This window comes from Callospermophilus lateralis, chromosome 18, assembly GCF_048772815.1.
Source record: "Callospermophilus lateralis isolate mCalLat2 chromosome 18, mCalLat2.hap1, whole genome shotgun sequence".
Classification (NCBI taxonomy): domain Eukaryota; kingdom Metazoa; phylum Chordata; class Mammalia; order Rodentia; family Sciuridae; genus Callospermophilus; species Callospermophilus lateralis.
In genome coordinates this window covers 50,217,413-50,238,997 of record NC_135322.1, presented here as the reverse complement: position 1 = coordinate 50,238,997, position 21,585 = coordinate 50,217,413, and the positions used below count along the sequence as shown (strand labels likewise).

Sequence of the window (21,585 nt, the reverse complement as noted above, 5' to 3'; positions counted from 1 at the left end):
ACACCATTTTATACTTTGACACATTCACTATGCACATATACTTCTTTCTCAATGAACATAGTTAAAATGCCACAATGTATGGTCAGAGAACAGGGCCAGGGGTAGGATCAAAAGTCAGATATCCAAAATTTTTTACATTTTACAAAATGTAAAAAAAACATCCACTTCCAGGAGACCATGTGCAGGAACCTGAGAGTGAGTGTATCCTTACATCCTGGTTCCAGGCTCCTAGCTTGCCTCATTCTACTCTCAGCCCTGCCAGAGAACATTCTACCAAGCAGAAGCCAAGTCCCTTGACTGCTTTCCTGATTCTAGTTAAGAAACACAATTTCACCATCTAAATCACACCCCTTGATGCCTCCCAGAACTCCAAGCCCATGGGGCTGGAGTAGTGGCTCAGTTGTGGAGTGCTTGCCTAGCAAGTGTGAGGCACTGGGTTCGATTCTCAGCACCAAATATAAATAAATTAAATAATAAAGGTCCATTGACAACTAAAAAAGAATGTTAAAAAAATAAAATAAAGAACTCCCAGCTAGCTAGCTCACTAGACTGTATCAGAGCTCAAAGACAAGGCTGAGCCTTGTGGCCAGGTGCTCAGATTCCGTTGCCTCCACTTGAACTTCTAAGCTTTCCCTCTCCATGGCATTTCCTTGCTGGATAAGCTGGCACCAATAACCAGGGACCCATTATGAGGCTCTCTCTCCCAGAGAAATCAGTACTCAAAGAGATCCAGACCCAACCCTGACACAGAAATAAATTCCCAAAGTCTCTCTGTGGTAGAGATTGCTAGTCATCTTCCATGGTCATTACTTACTAAACTCCTTAATAGAAACTTGAGCTAGTCTTGGCCACTCTAAAACAGACATTCCTAGTTTCCCCTGCAAGTAGTTAAGGCTAGGAAACTAGATTTTCTCCCAAATATGTGAGCAGATAAGACCTCTAAAAGGAAGAATATACCTTTGTCCTTCTGGTCACCTACAATGCCCAACATGACATGTGGAGCTTGAGTAGTCATTCTGGACCACAGTTAGACGTCACAGGCTGAGGATGGCAGAGCATTAAGATAGAAGAAAGAAACCTGGCTCTCTGAAGCATTTTAAAAGTTGTCTTACCAACCCAACCTGCCTATTTTTAACAGGTGAGAGAAATAAACTTCAACATTGGAGTCATGCTTCTTTGGGTTTTCTGTTGTATGAAACCCAAACTAATCCTAAGTAACACATGCTCCTCCTGACAGAGCTGTACCTTTAACACTCTCCCTGACAGCAAGTGGCTGGGTGGCCTGAAGCTGTAGTCCCAGCTATGCTGAGAGTCACAGTTTCCTTTTCCCAGAGGGGAGAGGAGGGAAACCTTCCAAGTCTTCTCACAAACAGGCTGGGTGTTACCAAGGGCATCCAAGGACAAAGGAGTACAGTCCTACATGGCAATGACAAAGGTGGTGGGAAAAAAAAGGGGGGCAAATTTTTATTTTTTTGTGCTGCTGAGGATTGAACCCATGGCCTTGTGCATGAGAGGCAAGCACTCTACCAACTGAGCTATATCTCCAGCCCACTTTTCAGAGTGAAATGCTCTACAACAGTCCATTTCCTTCCAAATGGAAATCCAGAATCAGTAGCTACCTCCTAGAATGTATAGGAATATGTAATTTAGGTGCCTTTTAAGGAGTATTCCTAAAGCAGGGCCCAGTGAAATGCCCCTACAGTCCCAGCTACTCAGGAAGCTGAGGCAGGAGGGTCACTTAAGCCTAGATCAGGGCCAGCCTGATCAACACAGAAAGACCATATCATAAAAATAAATAAATAAATAAGCCAGGTGCAGTAGCACATGCCTATAATCCTAGCAACTCAGGAGACTGAGACAGGAGAGTCACAAGTTTGAGGTTAGCCTTGGCAACTTAGCAAGACCCTCAGCAATTTAGCAAGCCTCTGCCTTAAAATGAAAAATAAAAAGGATGGGGATGTAGCTCAGTGGTAAAGTGGCTCAGGTTTGATCCCCAGTTCTGAAAAGAAAAAAAAAAAAAAAAAAGCAGCAAAGAAAAAAATTAGATCCTAATTTCTGAAAATAGCAGAACTGCCAACCCTGGTAGTGCACAACTGTGATACCAGCAATTCAGGAAGCTGAGACTGGAGGATCACAAACTTGAGGCTTGAGACCTGTCTCAAAAAAAGGACTGGGAATATAGCTCATATCAAGCCCTTTTTATTTTGAGAAAAGGGTAAGGTACCCCTGGGTTCAATCCCAGTAACAACAGATAGTCAGATAACTGAATAGATAGATAGATAGATAGATAGATAGATAGATAGATAGATAGACAGATAGATAGATAAAACTACCTGGGGGGGCATATAGCTTAGTATTAGAATGTGTGGGGGGCAAGGGTTCAATTCCTAACACCAAAAAAAAAAAAAAAGAAAGAAAAGAATCCTTGTCTTTAATTATACAAATATATCTAGTCTTATTATCCGAACACTTGAACTACATATAGGGTTAGAGTCTTTGAGCAAGATCAAGACTCCTTAGCATTGTGTCACTTAGAAATATGAAAGATGGCTGGGTGCAGTGATATAAGCCTGTAATCCCAGCAATTGGGGAGGCTGAGGAAAGAGGATTGCAATTTGACTGCTAAATGGCCGACCTCAACCATTTAGTGAGGCCCTAAGCACCTCAAAATAAAAAATAAGGGCTGGGGATGTAACTCTGATAAAGTGCTCCCCAGTACGAGAGAGAGAGAGAGAGAGAGAGAGAGAGAGAGAGAGAGAGAGAGACATCTATTCATAGTAACTACTGATCATAATAGGGGGAGAATATCCCCCCGCCTTTTTTTGGTACTGGGAATTGAACCCAGGGGCACTTTACCACTGAGATGCATATCAAGCCCTTTTTATTTTGAGAGAAGTTCTCACTATGTTGCTTAGGGCCTTGCTAAATTGCTGAGGCTGGTCTCAAATTTGTAATCCTCTTGCTCCAGCCTCCCAAGTCACCCAGCAAGAATATTCCTTTTATTCAAAAGTTTGACCAGGCCTGAGTCCAAGGCAACAAGAAACAACAGAAAGATATTCAAGACTCATTAGGTGTTTCTTCACTCTAGTCTCATCTATATCAGTCTTCTTTCCCCACTTCTCCTCCTCCTCATTGTCAGCCTTACCAAATAAACTCAGGGGAAACAGAGTCTTAGCTGTGAGGCTCTGGGCTGTGATGTCACTGTCATTACTGAACTGGTTCCATCTTGATTCCTTCAAGGCAAGCATTCTCCAGTGTTTTATATGAGTCCACATAACAGGCAGGATCCATAAGTCAAATCCCACAAAATAAATGGACTAAGAACACCTAAGCCAGAAGTGTTACTCTTCTGCTTTCAAATCAAATATTCTTAAAATACTGGGTATCCATGTTACCAAAAGTACTGGTCCTACCCAAAAAGAAGACCCTATGTTCCTCAAGAACCATCTTTTCCCCCCTATGGTCCCATAAGTAAGCTTACCAAGTATAGTCTACAATCTGAGGCTCCACCCACCATAGAAAATTCCAAGATTCCTGAATACATTTGAAAAAAGTGTCCTTTAGGACACAGTTTCTTAACTATAGAACTATGGACATTTTGGACCAGATAAGTCTTTACTGTGCAGGTTTGTCTCGTATATGGCAGATGTTCAGCATCATCTCTGGCCCCAACCTTCTAAATGCCAGCAGCACCAATACCCACTAATCATATCAACCAAAACACCTCCAGACATTGCCAAACATCTCATGGAAGACAAATTCACTTCAGGTCGAAAACCACTGCTCTAAGATAATAAGTAACTAAGACAGCTCAACAGGGGATTTAAACAGCCCAAAAAAGCTGTTTAAATCCCCTGTTAGTGTAACCTAGGAATATGGTGGGGTGCAGCTATATAGAGAGCCAGAGTATAAAGCAGCAATGGCTTCAGGCACGAAAAAAAGTGATAAAATAAGGAAAAGAAAGAAAGTCTGGGTATAAAAGGAGAGGAAGCAGGACTGTAGTAGACTATAAAGTATATACTCCATTTAAAGGAAAGGACAGATACTCAAAATCTAGCTGATTGAATCAGGCAGGAATTTAAGTTTAGTGTTGCCAGATTTTTTCAGAGAAAGGACAAGAACTGATTTTTCAAATGTTGGCAATTATTTCAATATTATTTAAAACACTGTGCAGGCCTAACAAATCCATCTATGGTCCAAGTCTGGAGACTTGCTAGGCCCTCTAGTCTAAGAATGGAACTTTAATTATCTAGCCTGGCATGGCTATAACTTCTTTGTGCATTCTTCTAAACAACAAGCTAGCCCCTCTTATGTCTCTATTTCAAGACTAACTTCATTCTCCTATCCTACCCAAGCCTCACACTGGATTCAATGGATCTTTGGGTTTTTTTCCCCCTAATAATGACCTAGTCAGTTTCTTCCAATTTATGTCTCTTGAGATCAGGCTGTTCCCACTGCCATTCCTACCCAAAACAACTCCCTCCCATACCTCAGCTCTATTTAAAGCCTAATCCTATGACCTAAAAGTTCCACGAAGGGAAATAAGTTGAACCCTAAAATCAAGTCAGTTAGGACTATGGAGCATAGTTTTATGTCTTGGCTGATTTTTGATAAGTTCCTGCCCTCAGGCCTGGATTCAAGAAAAGCCTTGGCTTCTGGGATAAGGGGCTTGCAGCAATTCCAATCTTGAGAAATCTGGGTAAAAGTACATGTTGAATAAAAGAGACCAGGAAATACCAATACTTTGCATATCTAAAAAGTAAGGCTACTCCTCCAATCCCAAGATCAGTGCCTAGTATGAGGATAGGCTTCTTAAGTAAAAAAACATGGGAAAAATAATAAAGGGAAGAAAATAAAATTTAACAAACAAAAATTAAGATAAAAATCTTCTGGGTATCAAAAATTATATATAACATGCCCTTTGACTTGGTTGTTCTTTGAATTTACTCTAAAGCTATCAGCCACCAATGCACAGGCACTTTCAGATGCCCAATCAATTGAGGAACTCATACAACACTCTAAAAAGAATCCTGCAACAGTTTATTTCCTTAGACACAATGATTTCCCTTGTTTAATTTAATCCTAAGAAAATATTCAGGAACTCTAAAATGATTTATGTACAGACATAATTATTTACAGCATTATTTACAATAGTATAGAGCTCTTACTATATGTCAGGAAGAGAAAAGCATTTACACAGGTATTTGTCTTTTATTCTTCACAATAATCTTTTCAGCTAGGCTCTATTAATAATCTCATTTTCCAAATGAGAAAACTAAGACAGCAGATAACTAATTCCCTAAATCAGTGGTAAAGCTAGAAATCAAACCCAGTCCAGCATTGGACCCTCTGAGTTTAATCATTATACTACACCGCCTGGAAATCACACCTATGTCCCCAAATCATGTTTTCTAAGAATATTTGAAAAAAGAGATTAGATGCTAAAATTTAAAAACCAGTATAAGAACCGCTAAAGCTCAGGAAATAATGCCAAGAGTTAATAAATGGGACAGAATCAAATTAAAAATCTTTTCTGCATAACAAAAGAAATAGGACTATGAAGAAGGAACCTCTAGAATTGGAGAAAATCTATGTTACCTACTCTTCAGACAGTATTAATGTCTAGAACATATAAAGAACTCAAAAAACTTTACACCAAAAAAAGTCAAATAATCCAATTAATATAGACAAATGAATTAAACAGAGTATTCAAAAGAATACAAATGGCCATCAAATACATGAAAAAATGTTCAGGATCATTAGCAATTAGGGAAATGCAAATCAAAACTACAATGAGATTTCATCTCACTCCAACTAGAATGGCAGTCAACAAGAATACAAATAATAAATGCTGGAGAGGATGTGGAGAAAAAAAGAACACCTTTACACTATTGGTGGGACTACAAGTTAGTACAACCACTATGGAAATCAGTGTGGAGGTTCCTCAAAAGACTAGGCATGGAACCACCATCTGACCAAGTTACACCACTTCTCAGTATTTACCCGAAAGAATTATAGTCAACATAATACATCAATACAAGCATACCCATGTTTATAACAGTACAATACCATAGCCAAACTATGGTACCAGCCTAGGTGTCCATTGGTGGATGAATGGATAAAGAAAATGTGGCTATATACCCAATGGACTTTTATTCAGCTAAAAAGAAAAATGATACGGCATTTGAGAAAAGTGGATAGAACTAGAGACCATCCCATTAAGCAAAATAAGTCAAACTCAGGTGGTATGCCTTCTCTCATATGAGGAAGCTAGAGAGGAAAAAGGAAAACAAAGGTGGGGGTGGATCTTCTAAAAATCAAAGTGAGGGCTATAGCTGTGGCTCATCAGTAGAGCTAGAGCACTCATCTAGCAGTAGCACATGCAAGGTGCTGGTTCAATCCTTAGCACCACATAAAAATAAATAAATAAAATAAAGGTATTGTGTCCAACTACAATTTAAAAACATATATTTTAAAAAAATCAAGGGTTGGGGTTGTGGCTCAGGTAGAGTGCTCACCTAGCACAGGTAAGAAGGCACTGGGATTCAATCCTCAGCACCACAGGAAAATAAATAAATAAAAATAAAGGCATTGTGTCCACCTATAACTAAAAAAAATATTAAAAAAAAAAAGCGAAATCAGTAGAGGAAAGGGGCTAAGGGGTGGGAAGTAGGACAGGGAAATGCTGGGGAGTGATATTGGCCCAATTATATTGTTATATGGTGTGCATGTATGAATATGTAACAATAAATCCCCTCAATATGTACAACTATAATGCACTAATAAAAAAGTATGTGGGGAGGGGCTGGGGATGTGGCTCAAGTGGTAGCGCGCTCGCCTGGCATGCGTGCGGCCCGGGTTCGATTCTCAGCACCACGTACAAACAAAGATGTTGTGTCCGCCGAAAACTAAAACATAAATATTAAAAAAAAAGTATGTGGGGAAAAACACTATGTAAGATACAAAGAGTATGATTTTTTATTTTGATTTTTTAAGTTATTTTGGGGGGATTGAACCAGAGGTGCTTTATCACTGAGCCACATCCCCAGTCTTTTTATTTTTTGATTTTTGATTTTTATTTTTTTGGTACCGGGAAATGAACTCAGGAATACTCAACCACTGAGACACATCCCACCCCTATTTTGTATTTTATTTAGAAATAGGGTCTCACTGAGTTGCTTAATGCCTCACCATTGCTGAGGCTGGCCTTGAACTCGTGATTCTCCTGTCTCAGCCTCTCCAGCCACTGGGATTATAGGCATGCGCCACCATGCCCAGCCTTTTTATTTTTTAATTTTGAGACAGGGTCTCACTAAGTTGTTTTGGGCCTCATTAAGAAACTGTGGGCCTCAAATTTATGATTCTGCTGCCTCAGTGTCCTGAGTAGCTGGGATTATAGGTGTGTACCACCATGCTCAGCAGGATCATTTTAAAAATGATAAATTTTATGTAAGATGGGGCTGGGGTTGTGGCTCAGTGGTTGAGCACTTGCCCAGCATGTGTGAAGCACTGGTTTCGATTCTCAGCACCACATATAAATAAATGAATAAAATAAAGGTCCATCAACGTCTAAAAAATTTAAAAAATATATATATATATAGAAAAAAATGTTGGAAGGTATTTCACTCATAATAACAATAGTTTTCTGGGAGGTAAAATCATGAATGATTTTAATTTTTTTATACTATTCTTTATCTGCCAACTTGTCCATAAAGTCCATTTATTATCTTTTAATTAAAAAAACACTACTTTAAAAAATGTTGCTTTGGGGCTGGGGTTGTAGCTCAAGGGTAAAGCACTTGCCTCACATGCATGAGGCACTGGATTTGATACTCAGCACCACATATAAATAAATAAAATAAAGATATTTACATCTACATTTAAAAATATTTTTTAATTAATTAATTTATTTTTTAGGTGTAGATGGACACAACACAATGCCCTTTTATTTTTATGTGGTGCTGAGGATCGAACCCGGGTCCCACCCGTGTTAGGCTAGCGCTCTACCGCTGAGCCACAATCCCAGCCCTAAAAAAATGTATTTTTAAAAAATGTTGTTTTGGGGGCTGGGGCTGGGGCTTAGCAGTAGAGCACTTGCTTAGCACACACGCACAAAGCACTGGGTTTGATCCTCAGCACCACATAAAAACGAATAAATAATCTAAACATTAAAAAAATAACTTATGGGGCTGGGGATGTGGCTCAAGCGGTAGCGCGCTGGCCTGGCATGCGTGCGGCCCGGGTTCAATCCTCAGCACCACATATAAACAAAGATGTTGTGTCCGCCGAAAACTAAAAAATAAATATTAAAATTCTCTCTCTCTCTCTCTCTCTCTCTCTCTCTCTCTCTAAAAAAATAAATAAATAAAATAACTTATGAATCAACAAAGAAACCATAATTTAAAAAAATTTTTTAATGTTGTTTTTATGAAATAAAGGGAAAATTATATACTAAGCTTAAAAACCAGAATATAGCCAGGTGCAGTTGCATGCATACACCACTAATTCCAGTGAAATTCCATGACTCACAGGAGGGTTGAGGCCAGCTTGGGCAACTAAGCAAGAACCTGTCTCAAAAAAAAAAAAAAAAATGCAGGCTGGGGGAGTAGGGAGAGCTGTAGTTCAGGGGTAAAATGCAATTAATTAATTTAAAAACCAGAATATAAATTAATAAACAAAGTCTGATCCCAATTCTATAAAAAAAATGAAGACAATATTAAATTATTAAAAGTACTCATCTCTTAGTAAGAGATTATGGGTAATTTGAGGATAATTTAATTCTCTCCTTAATGACCATGTTTAGAATCATACACTTACTCCCTTTTTTTAGAGATGAGTCATGCCAGAATCTTCAGGACCAAAGTCTATTAGACACATAGGTGAATACTAATCATCCTTTCTCCTCCCAGGAGTATGTTTTCTCCTCACTATCTCAAGAGGTATGGAGGGAATTCCCTCTATTGTTTGCTTTAACAAAGTCCTTAAAGTCAGGAGGCATGGTGTACTATACAATCCATATTGCTAGTTCCAAGGTACTCTCAGTCTATTTTTAATATTGCAGACAAACTATATATAGCCAAAGCTTTTATAAACAGAGATAAGGAAAGAACAGGGTATAATTAAGTGCCTTTGGCAGCACAGTGCTATGGAACACAGAGAATTCTGGGCTAACTGAAGCTCTAGCTCTGCAAGGTTGTATAACAATCTTCTCTCCTTTCAAGGGCTTCACACAGAATCCCTCTTTACATAAGAATCCCTCTCACATAAGAGAGAAAAGAAAATGCAAAAAAAAAAAGGATGCATGGGGATCTCATCCTTAATGTAGGGTAGAAGCTACTTTTTTTCTCATGAGCTGCAGGCAAAGCTTGTTTACAAAGTCAGTACACAGAAAAATGAAACACCAATAAGAAAAAGCCATTTTGGTGTAGTACTTGCTGCTTGGAATGGACCTCAAAGAGTGGCAGTAGCAGGAAGAAGGGGGTCCTGTGGGCTTAGGAATAAGGCCTTGGGACCCCGCAGTCTAGAGAAGCCTATTTCCTCACTGATGCCTTTAAACTAGTTTAAGATGAAAAGCTGAGAAGTAAAATAACACTTTTTCTTTTTGAGCAGCACAATAAAGGACTCAACACTGACTTTTTAATTGTTTTCTGTGTTAAGTTTCAACTAGTTGATGTTGAAACCAATCTCTTGAAACTGACCAAAAAAAAAAAAAAAAAAAAGAGCACCAGACAAGATAAATATAAGACATGTAGTAACCTGCAACAGAGAGTAGAGGAAAGACCTCAGAAACAGCCAAGAGTAAGAAGAATGTGAGGCTCTAATATCTCTCAGGATCAATCAACTCTGATGAAATTAGTCCTTCCAAAGGTAAGGCATCTACCTCTTCCCCAAAAGGCAAACTATGCTTTCTTTTACCCCCACCTTTCCCTGCATTACTAGGGATTGAACTCAAGGGCACTCTAACACTGAGCTATATCCCAGCCCTTTTTATTTTTTATTTTGAGACAGGGTCTCACTAAATTACCCTGGCCTTGAACTTGTGACCCCCCCTGCCTCAGCCTCCTGGAATTACAGTTTTACACCACTATACCCAGCAAATTATGCTATTTAAATATAAGGCACCCATACCATTATTACAGCACCCACACACACACACACCCATGCCCCCACATATCCTCTCACATTCAGCCCCCATACTTACATATGCAAGCAGCAGCAAGAAGACGGCAGGCCAGGTACGGGGGATCACAGGTGGGGAAGGAGGGCTGGATGATGTAGTTGGCGAAGGTGATGGCGATGATGGCCTGACTAGTGGGCTCAATGATTAGCAGTGAGGCCCATAGGCGAATGAAGGCAATAAAGCCCCCAAAGGCCTCTAGAATATAAGCATAGCTGGCCCCTGACTTGGTGATGGTGGTCCCCAGTTCTGCATAGCAAAGGGCGCCCACAACAGAGAAGAGCCCACCAATGGCCCACACGACCAGTGACAACCCATAGGAGGCAGTGTATACCAGCACCCCCTTGGGTGAGACAAAGATCCCTGAGCCAATCATGTTGCCCACCACCAGGCTGACCCCATTCAGCAGAGAGATCTCCTTCTTCAGCTGCATGGTTTCTGAGGGAACTTGAGGTGGCAAGTTGACATCTTCTTCCACCCTGGGCTGGCTGGCCTCAGGGATGAGATGGTAGCTGGGTACGGGGTTCACAATCTCTCTGGCTTCCATGGTAAATGGTTCCCGCACAACTGTGTTTACACTAGCCTGGTAAAGAAAACAAGTATGTCAAATCTTTGGCAGGAGTTGGTGAGGTTCTGGTTTAGACCTGCGAGTCAGGCAAATTTCCCTGCCTACTTCCTGCTTAGGGACAGACAGTATGCTACACACAAAATACAATATATTTCTCAGTTCCCACAATAGGACACAGGAAAATGGAGATAGGCAGACTTCTATTGCTCCTGAGAAAGATACCCATGAGAATACAGGCATGATTTGATGGTGGTTTCCAACAAGAGACCTGTGGGTAGGCACTGGGTTTGTCCATTGAATTCATTCTCCCTGACTGTTGGTTTTGCTCTTTTCTTACCAGCTTAAAACACACAAACCTACCATGCAGAGAAGACCAAAACCCCTGCAGCATGTACATAGCCTTCTCTAGCCTGAAAGGCCTCTCATTGTATACACCAAGTATACAAGCTGCCTACCAAGCTGCCTACTCAGCTCTCATATAAAGGACAAGAAGAATTTTCAGTGTCCAGCCTCACACAGAGAGATCTATAGCTACTCTCAGGATAGCAAAGAACATGAGCAATACAGAGAAGGATTAAATAGATCCTTAGACAAGAGTATATCACTTTTGCAGGGACTGGACCAAGAAGAGAACATGTGTGGAAATACATACCCATGTTCACTCACCTTACTCCCCACATTGCTGCTTGCCCATTCAATACCTTTCTTTTTCCAAAGTACCCAAAAGAAAGTGATTATACAACAAGACAAAAATGGAGGAAGGATCTTCAAGGAGCACCATAAACTGGGGTTAAACATTTGTCTACTTGCTTTCCTCAATACACCCCTCACTTTTACCTGGGGCTGAAATTCTAAGATTTTCCCAGAATATTATCCTGGAGTCTTGACATCCAACAAAAGCTATAGGCTTCTCTTAGTGACAGATCTGGCATTGGAAAGCATCCCATAGAGAGATGGTACATACAGTACCACCTTTGGATTAGAGTTGGGCTAATCCAGAAACCTTAAGGAAGTTGGATTCACATTATACTACCTACAAAGGACCCAGAATCTGTCAGAGGAAGACAACTACCTTCCTTACCCTGTGCTTGGTGTAGACTTCATCCTCCCTAAATTTCTGTGTGGGCCATGCTTCAAATCCCCTGAAATTACCTCACTTTTTAGAAAAAGGAATCTGGTGGGCTATTTGATTCCCATCCAGGAGTCAGTCTATTGAGGTCAAAGGGATAACTTCCAGGGATAAGAAGGCAATCAGCACATCATTTTTTCAGAAGTCTCCACACCACTCAACAAAGATGTATATGACATATCTTGGCCTCACTAAGCTCAGAGCAAGGGAATCACAGTCACTCAAGAGTGATGAAAGGCACAGTAGCACACACTTGTAATCCCAGCTACTCAGGAGGCTACAGGAGGATCACAAGTTCAAGGCCAGCCTCAGCAACTTGGTGAGAATCTGTCTGGGGGTGGGGGGGGTGGGCGGAGCGTGTACACACACAAACACACACACACACACACACACACACACACCTGTCAGGGAAAATTTTGATCTCCACAGATCCCACCCGATGTTCCTGCCTTACCTGTCCCAATCCTGTTACAGAGTCTGGACATAAGCCTGAGTGAAAAAGTTTCTCTGGGGCACCAGAAGCCTTCCCCCATCCCAGAGATGAGCCAGCCTATCTCTGCTTAGATGGGGCAGGGCTTTCAGGCAGCACCACTTTTATTTTTCACCTCTGACACCAAGCCATGCAGGTTTCCCTATGCAGGCATGTGGGAACAGATTTGTTTTCACATGTTTGTCAGGTGAGTCCAGGCATCCATGGGAACAAATCCAATAAACAGCTGAGAACCCATATTCTCACGTGAGAGTCAGGTGCCCAGAGACCTAGGTTACCTTTTCTACCGTATTCAGCACAGAGATGAAGAGCAAAGATGCCTGGTCCCAGTGACTGCTCCAACTTCTTCTATTCCATCAGATCCCAGTTGGAGGTAGGAAGCTCGGGCTACCAGATCTTCCTTTTGTACTTGTACAGTATGACAATGGTGCATCTGATGTGACTATTTTAGTTTTTTATTCAGCAAGGGACTGTACCCAGGGATGTTCTACCACCCAGCCCCTTCTATTCTTTATTTTGAGACAGGGTCTCACTGAGTTGTGCAGGCTGACCTCAAACTTCTGATCCTCCTACTTCAGCCTCCTGAGTACCTAGGATTATAGACAAGTACCACTGTACCCAGCTCTGACGTGGCTTTATTAAGTAGGTCTGACATGCCAGTGAAACTATCCAGTAGTTTATTTAAAAGGGAGAGTACAGTCACAGCTCCACAAGCTGTTTCCTAGCATCTCAGTCCCAGCAGCTGAATAAGGGACAAGATTTCTGCTGGAATTTAATAAGAACTCCTCCTTCAGCCAAGGAGAGTCACCCTCACAGACAACTGAGAGTAGTTGAGGTTTCTTTCTCTTCTTTCAATAACAAAATGTGATTGACTCTAAGCACATGTCCTTGGACAAAAGTAATTAAAGTTCCTTCTCTTTGTTAAACACCCAAGAACAGACTTGTGATGTAACTCCAGCAAGCTCCCCAAGAACAGATGGCTAAATCCCAGGATGGCTTGGCCACACAACTCCAAGGCCATCTCTCCCCTGCCTTCTCTATCTACATCTCACTTCACATGCCTCCACAAAATCTAAGCACGTGGGATATAGGTGGGATGTAGATGAGTTGTAGAGAGCTTACCTAGCATGTATGAGGCCCTGGGTTCTAGCCCCAGTACTGCAAAAAATAAAATAAGTGCCTATAATATGAAAAGGATTGTTAGGGACCATGCCCTCAACACAAAATCAGGCAATATGGTAGCATGGAAGTGAGAAGGTCCTGTAGTCAGAGACCACAGCTTACCAGATGTATTTCACCCTTCTCTTTCCAGCTCTTCTTCCCTAACAGCCTCACTGACCTTTTGTAAGCATCAAGTTAGGCAATATGAAACTCTTCAGTAAAATGTGAATCTTTCTTAGCTGAGTTAATATTGCTGAAAGATAACTTCTAGAAGCAAGGAAAAGAGGGAAGAAGTGACATAAGGTTATTTCACTGGAAGAAAAAAAATCTAGCATAAAATAGGAAGTTCTTGACTATTAACTTCCTCTTAGAAACAAAGTATTATTCCCACTTCAGTGACAAGAAAAATCCAGATAATCTATAAAACCGTAATTTCCTTAAACCATAAGAAAGCTGAGGTTACAGGGCAACTAACTAGAGTAAAACTGAAGGAAAGACAACCACTTCCAACAAGAAAGAAATATAAGCTCCACTTAGTGGGAAAATGATGGGATCACCATATAGGTGGGCAAGAAGAATTCAAGGACTTTTTCAATGAGTTACTAAAGGTCAAATATGGGTTATCAAAAGCCACCCATTCAGAGGTTTTTCTCTACAGGCCTCAGTAGGTGCTCACATGAAATACTGGGCAGGACTTCAACAGATGAATGGATAAAGAAAGTGGAATATATACACAATGGAATATTACTCAGATTTAAAGAAGAATGAAATTATGGCACTTTCCAGTAAATGGGTGGAACTGGAGAATATTATGCTAAGTGAAATAAGCCAATCCCAAAGAACCAAAGGCTGAATGTTTTCTCTGATATGTGCATGCTAATTCACAATGAGTTGGGGGAGAATAGAGGTTTTTTTAATATTTATTTTTTAGTTGTAGTTGGACACAATACCTTTATTTTATTTATTTATTTTTATGTGGTGCTGAGTATAGAATCCAGGACCTCGCATATGCTAGTGAGCGCTCTACTGCTGCCACAACCCCAGCCCAAAGAGGTATTTTGGACTAGACAGAAGTAGTGAGTGAAGAGAAGGGAGAGGGCATGAGGGTAGCAATGATAGTAAAATGAATCAGACTTTATTACTCTATGTGCATATATGATTACTTGACCTGTGTAACTCTACACCATGTACAATCAGATGAATGAGAAGTTATGTATGATATGTCAAAATGCATTCTACTGTTATGTATAACTAATTAAAACAAATATAAAAATATATTAAAAAAAGAAAGAAATACTGGGCTGGGGATATAGCTCAGTTGGTAAAGTGCTTGCCTCGCATGCACAAAGCCATAGGTTCAATCCCCAGCACCACCAGAAAAAGAAACACTGGGCAGAGTCTCTCTCCGCCCCCACTCTCAGTAGTACTGGCCTGGAAAAGGAACAATATAAAGCCAATTTGGCCCCACAGAGAAAGGACAGCAAACTCTGTCACTCCAAGGTAACTGGGACAGGGTACCAAGAGAACCCTCTATGACTGGGAGAGGAGCAGGAAATTCTGACCAAGACCATTACAAATGTCCTACATCTTGGGGGGGAGGGCAGAATCACCCAGAAAGATCTACCCCCAAGATTCAAGAAAAATACCCCCTAAGACTAAGGCTGAACCAAGAAAACAGAAAACTTCCCACCTCCAGGTTAGAAAACATCCAGGAACAAGAAACAGTCATGTATAACTCAGAGTGTGGTAGAGATGGGTCCTGAGAAAAGCTAAGGCAAGAGTCAAGCAGAAACACTGAGAAAAACTGCCCTTTGAGCCCTGAATGCAAGGAAATTCCAGAGGAATTTGAAGATAAAGTTACCTAAGGTAACCATAGCAACAACAAACCCCAAACAGCTCTTCTCCTAATTGACTCAAACTTCCATACCAACAACCTAGCAAAAGAAGAGGTAATACCCATTTCCTAGAATAATTCTCACCCCCAACTCCCTCCACTACTAGGGATTAAACCCAGGGGCACTTTGCTACTGAGCCACATCCCCAGTCCCTCCCTGCCACACACCAGGAACTCAGGGGCACTCAACCACTAAGCCATATCCCTAACCTAATTTTGTATATTATTTAGAGACAGGGTCTCACTGAATTGCTTAATGTCTCACCATTGCTGAGGCTGGCTTTGGACTTGCTATCCTCCTGCCTCAGCCTCCCGAGCTGCAGAGATTACAGATGCACGCACCACCGCGCCTGGCCCCAGTCCTTTTTCTTTTTATTTTACTTTTTTTTTAAATATTTTCTTTTTTTTAATATTTATTTTTTAGTTTTTAGGTGGACACAATATCTTTATTTTACTTTTATGTGGTGCTGGGGATTGAACCCAGTGCCTTGAGCATGCCAGGCGAGCATGCTACCACTTGAGCCACATCCCCAGCCCTTTATTTTACTTTTTATTTTGAGAGAGGGTCTTGCTAAGTTGCAGGGACAAGTCTTGAATTTGTAATCCTCCTGCTTCAGCCTCCCCAGTGGCTGGATTGCAGATGTGTGCCACTGAACCCAGACAGAATAAATATTATATACCTCAGCTTCTACTATTTTACACACCATGCCTGGCAATCAATAACAAATTACAAGTAACACAAAAAAGCAAGAAAAACAACTCACTATAAAGAAGCAAAGTAATCAATAGGAACCAGACTTAGAAATGACCCAGGTGTTGGACATATCAAACTAACAATTTAAAATAATTACAGTGGAGTTGGGGGTATAGTAAAGCTCAGTGGTAGAGTACATGCCTAGCAGGTATAAGGCCTAGATTTCATCCCCAGAATCTCCAAAAAATAAAGATTAAATAATTATGATTAATACATTGAAGTCTTTAGTTAAAGTTAGGTAGCAAATGGGAACAAATATGGAATTTTATTTTATTTTGTTAAAAGGGATTGAGCCCAGAAGTACTTAACCACTGAGCCACATCAGCAGCCCTTTTTTTTTTTTTTTTTTTTAAAGAGAGAGTGAGAGAGGGAGAGAGAGAGAGAGAGAAGTTTTTTTTTTTTAATTATTTATTTTTTTTTTTTTAGTTATTGGCGGACACAACATCTTTGTTTGTATGTGGTGCTGAGGATCGAACCCGGGCCGCACGCGTGCCAGGCGAGCGCGCTACCGCTTGAGCCACATCCCCAGCCCCAAGCCCTTTTTATATTTTATTTAGACATGGGGTCTGTCTGAGTTGCTTAGTGCGTCAATAAATTGCTGAGGCTGGCTTTGAACTCGCAATCATACTGACTTAGCCTCCTGAGCTGCTGGGATTACAAGGCATGCACGGTGATGCCCAGCTAAATATGGAATTTTGGTAGAAAAACGAAAACCATGAGTCAAATGGAAGAAAGTAAAACATACCAGAGCATCTAAGAGCTATGGGACAATATACAATAGTTAAGGTAAATATTAAAAAGAAAACATTATCGATTATTTTCAGTTGCTTAGAATATAACTGATGCCTACAGCAAAAAAACAGTAGAAATGTGTAACATACTTAAAAGTAAAATGTCTGACAACAGTAACACAAAAAATAAGTGGGAAGAATTGGGAGCATACTGTTTCTTTCATGTGAAGCAATTCAATAATATTTCAAGGTAGACTGAGCCAAGTGCAGTGGCATGCGCTTGTAATCCAAGCTAATGGGGAGGCTGAGACAAGAGGATCACAGTTTCAAGGCTAACCTCAGCAATTTAGTGAGGTCCTAGGCAACTTAGCAAGACCCTGTCTCAAAATAATAAATAAATAAATAAATAAATAAATAAGGGGCTAGGAATGTGGCTCAGTGGTAGAATGCCTCTGGAATTAATCCCCAGCAACACACACACACACACACACACACACACACAAGAAGGAAGAAGAAAGAAAGAAAAAATAAAATAGGTTTCATTAAATTATTCAATGTACCTGATAAGGTCTAATCTTGAAATAACAGTGTTAAGCCTAGATAAAATGCATTTAGGTATGTTGGCACATGCCTGTAATTCCAATCACTTGGGAGGCTGAGACAGAAGGACTGCAAGTTCAAAGCCAGCCTCACCAATTTAGCAATAGCCTGTCTCAAAATAAAAAATAAAAAGAACAGGGGATATGACTCAATGGTATAGCACATCTGAGTTCAATCTTAAAAAAAAAAAGACATGCAGGAGTCCCTGGGTTGGATCCCCAGTGCTGAAAAAAAGGGGAAGAAGACAAAACAGTTTTTCTAACAGATTTCATCCCATTTTAAAGAATTCTGCAGCTAATTCAGTAATTTACCAGACCACTAAAATTTCCTGATGAAAACAACCATGAAACTATCATGTGCAATTTCTAAAGGAAAAAACAGACATCAAAGTTTGATTACAAAGAAAGTTTTAAATGTATTTATTGTAACTTCCAATCAAAAGACAAAAATCATATGGCCCTTATGTTTGTCTTTGTACTTAGAATATCAGAAAACTCAGGATCAAATTTAGCTCCCAATCACAGTAGATAAGATGCCTGTATTTCAACAGTGTTTGCTACCTAGTCTTTCCCATGGCTTTAGTTTGCTCTATTTCTCTCTTTTTTTTTTTAATTTTTTTTTTTTAGTTGTAGATAGATACAATACCTTTATTTTGTTTATTTTTATATGGTGCTAAGGATCGAACCAGTGACAGCCCCAGTTTTCTCTATTTGTTTTTAACAACCTCATTAAAAGTATCTTTAATTATAAACCACCATAATTACTTTTTAGAAAGAGATATAAATATGCAACTTACTTGTATAATAAATTAGTATTACATAACATGTAATATTAAAGAGTTGTTAGTGATGTATAAGCCATTCTCTTTATTAGTAATACATTCATATTCTATGCAAATAACTAAAACTTTTATAAATCATAAAAATCAAAGAAAGTCAATATAGAATAGAGCAATATTATTTACCTGTCACAAAAATCACATTTTTATAAACTGATTCATCAGGTAAACTACTGAGAAGAAAATGAAGTCTCTACAGCAAGTGCAAATTCCATTTATCTGTTGTGGCCAGTCTATCTCTGCAACAAAGAATATGAGGCAATTTATCAAAAAATGAACCTAGGGGCTGGGGCTGTAGCTCAGTGGCAGAGCACTTGCCTAGCATGTGTGAGGCACTGAGTTCAAGCCTTAGCACCACATAAAAATAAATAAATAAAATAAACGCATGCTACCCATCTATAACTAACAACAACAAAAAAAATTTTTTAATGAACCTAGTAAATAGGAGGATACTTCCCTTTGTAAAATCTAGATTTTACATACCAAGCCAGGCATGTTGGCACATGCCTATAATCCTAATAGTTTAGGAGGCTGAGGCAGAAGGATTGCAAGTTCAAAGCAGCCTCAGCAAGTTAACAAGGCCCTAAGCAACTTAGTGAGATCTTGTCTCAAAAAACGGAAAAAAAAAAGGGGGGCTTCAGATGGGCTGGGTTTGTGGGAGAGCGCTTGCCTAGCATGTGTGAAGCACTGGGTTCAATTCTCAGCACCAAGTATCAATAAATAAAATAAAGGTCTATTGACAGCTTAAAAAGAAAAAGGGCTATGGATGTGGTTCAAAAAAATAGATTTTACATGCCAGTTAGAGGCAGCCCTCCTTTTCTGAGTTCCTTCATACCCACAGCAGGGATGTAACTGAAGCAATCAGCCCAAACTTCAAAAAAGAAGCCTGGTTATCTGAAATCATGCATGTCTAGGCAGCTGCTGCTCCAGAGTCCCAGGTCCCATGAACACTGTTTGCATAACTTTTGTAGAAACATCTCCATATCCTAGAGACTGCAGCAGGAAACACAGAGGTCAGGAAATTTCCTCTCTCAAGAAGTTCCATTTGATCCTCAACATGGCAAAAAAAAATTTTAAATACAGGGAAGATGAATCACATATCTGGTATACACTTTTGGTGTTCAATAAAAATATGCTCACAGCCAGATAAAGGGAGGAGGTAGAAATGAACAAGATAAGGGAAAAAAAATCAGGCTTGCGGTTTTCCACATATTTGCCAGGAAAAGAAAATCAAATATAACAACACAAATAACAACCCTGAGACCAAAGTCAGGAAGCAAAAGCCATCAGTGTACAACCACAATGGGACCTGAAAAATGTAGGCAGCCTGGGCAGTTTCCAGAGCCCCACCAGGTAAAAAGAGGCAAAATGACCCCAGGAAGCAGTCAGCCTGCTCCTCCTAGATCTTAAATCGAGGAATAAGGCACCAGATGGCTTAGCATATTCTGCTACCTTGCTGCTACATTAGCTAGCAAAGTGGGCCATTTTTTTCTCCATCAAGGGCAGAGACTGAGTTCTTTTTAATTTGTGTCACCACGTACATAGACCAGTGCCCATGAGAGGTTCTCCAAGACATCTGTTAAATTAGATGTTGACTCCTATTTATACTGACCATTACACAACATGATGACCAGGCTGTTGGCTTAGCGCTCAGTGGAGAATTTTCAAAATGTTTCACAAATATCTCCTGACATTTATGACACGAGCTGGTCAAATGAGATGACAGGATATAGAGACACTCAGAGGAACCATTAATAACGGGAGCATCCTGTTCCCAAGCTCCAATATCACAGCGCTCCAAGCCCTGACCCCCAGGCAAGGGTTGAAGCAACCCCAGAAGCGTGGTTCCCGCCTTCGCACACTTCAGTCCCTGCACCCTCAGACCTTTACTCGCTCAACGTGTCACACAACACAGGTTGTTTCTCACAATCGGCGTCTCTCTCTCTCTCTCTCTCTCTCTCTCTCTCTCTCTCTCTCTCTCTCTCTCGGAACAACTTATTCCTAGTCTCTCACCCTCACGATCTCTCCCTCACACACCCACGAAGGCTCTCTCACACCCGTGGTTTTTCTCACTTCAAAGACCCTACCTCAGGGTCTCGCACACTCACAAAGCCAACACCAGACCCTAGGGGTCTCTCTCTCTCTCACTCTCTCTCTCTCTCTCTCTCACACACACACACACACACACACACACAGTCTTTCTCACACACTCAGTCGTACACTCAGGGTCTCCCGAACTCCTGGCGTCACCCTCAAGCTCCAGGTTCCTCTTACACTCACAGCGTCACCTTCACGCGGCTGCGGCCCGCCCCGCGCAGTTTCCGGCCGGCATCCAGCACTCGGCGGCGGCGGCAGCGCGGAGGGTTCAGCCCCGCGGGAGGCGGTCCCTGCCCCTCCCCGCCCTACGCCCCGCGTCCCCGCGTCCCCGCGCTTCAGCTCCCCGGCCCGCAGCCCGGCCTGTTACCTCTCGGTGGTCAGGCGCCGCCAGGATGCTCGGTCGCCCAGCCGCACGGCCGCAGCGGCCGCTCAGGCCCCGCCCCCGCTCCCGCCACGTCACCCGCCACCGGATCGCGACAGCGCGCGCTACGTCGGGACAGGGCTCTTCGCCCCAGCCTCTGGCGGCGTCGCTTCCGGGCCCCAGACAATGCCGCGGCATCCACGATCCCGGGCCCGGCCACTACGTGCAGATTCCTGGGCTGCCCCCAGTCTACCGCGTCAAGACTGGTGTGCACCTTGAGTTGGGCCCAGCCACCCTTATCTTGGATGGCCACTTCCAGACCCTGCACGCAGTTACAGGAAGCCTCGGGGGGCCTCCACATTCACCCAGATGCTACAATTTGGAGCTGTAGAGGGCCCTCCTACCTTGTTCCCTTCTGGTCCTTAGCTGGGGGACCCCACATCCAAAGAGACTCAAACAATTCACTTAAAGAGCTCCCGACAGGCACACACACAGGACTTGTCCTTGCACACTTTGCTCAGACTCAAATCACTGAAGCCCTGGCAGACACAGTCACTGCCGCTCCCTTAGCAAAATCTGGGCCTCCCCACGGCTCTGTCCTCATTCTGCCCGACCCTGGTGGTGCCCCTCTTAGAGGAGTTGCATCCTTCTGTCCTCTCCCTCTCCTCCTGACCTCATGGGCTCCTGGGCCCTCCCCCTTGGTTTCCTGTCTACCTCAGGCAATGAATCTACTGGGTCATTCATTCATTTCTCCCAGTTGTATGTTGACAACTGCACATCCTCTA

The 21,585-nt window shown here is 41.5% G+C and overlaps 1 protein-coding gene across 7 annotated transcripts in view; it reads right to left on the bottom strand.

Annotated features, from left to right (window-relative positions):
• Slc7a6 (solute carrier family 7 member 6) overlaps positions 1–20,888 on the bottom strand; it is a 41,114-nt gene extending 20,226 nt beyond the window's left edge. For 2 of the 7 annotated variants that reach the window (XR_013089150.2, XM_076838157.2), the window contains exons 1-3: positions 20,807–20,888; positions 18,469–18,581; positions 10,202–10,760 (exon numbers count right to left, since the gene is read on the bottom strand). Coding sequence is in view for 5 of the 7 variants with exons in the window: in XM_076838157.2 (XP_076694272.1) it covers positions 10,202–10,724 (523 nt within the window). In the remaining 2 variants the exon portion in view is untranslated. Of the gene's footprint in view, positions 1–10,201; positions 10,761–18,468; positions 18,582–19,954; positions 20,036–20,622; positions 20,694–20,806 lie in introns of those variants that run through there. The other 5 variants (XM_076838158.2, XM_076838159.2, XM_076838160.2 and 2 more) reach the window with 5 other exon arrangements.
• Positions 20,889–21,585: the final 697 nt, after the last annotated feature.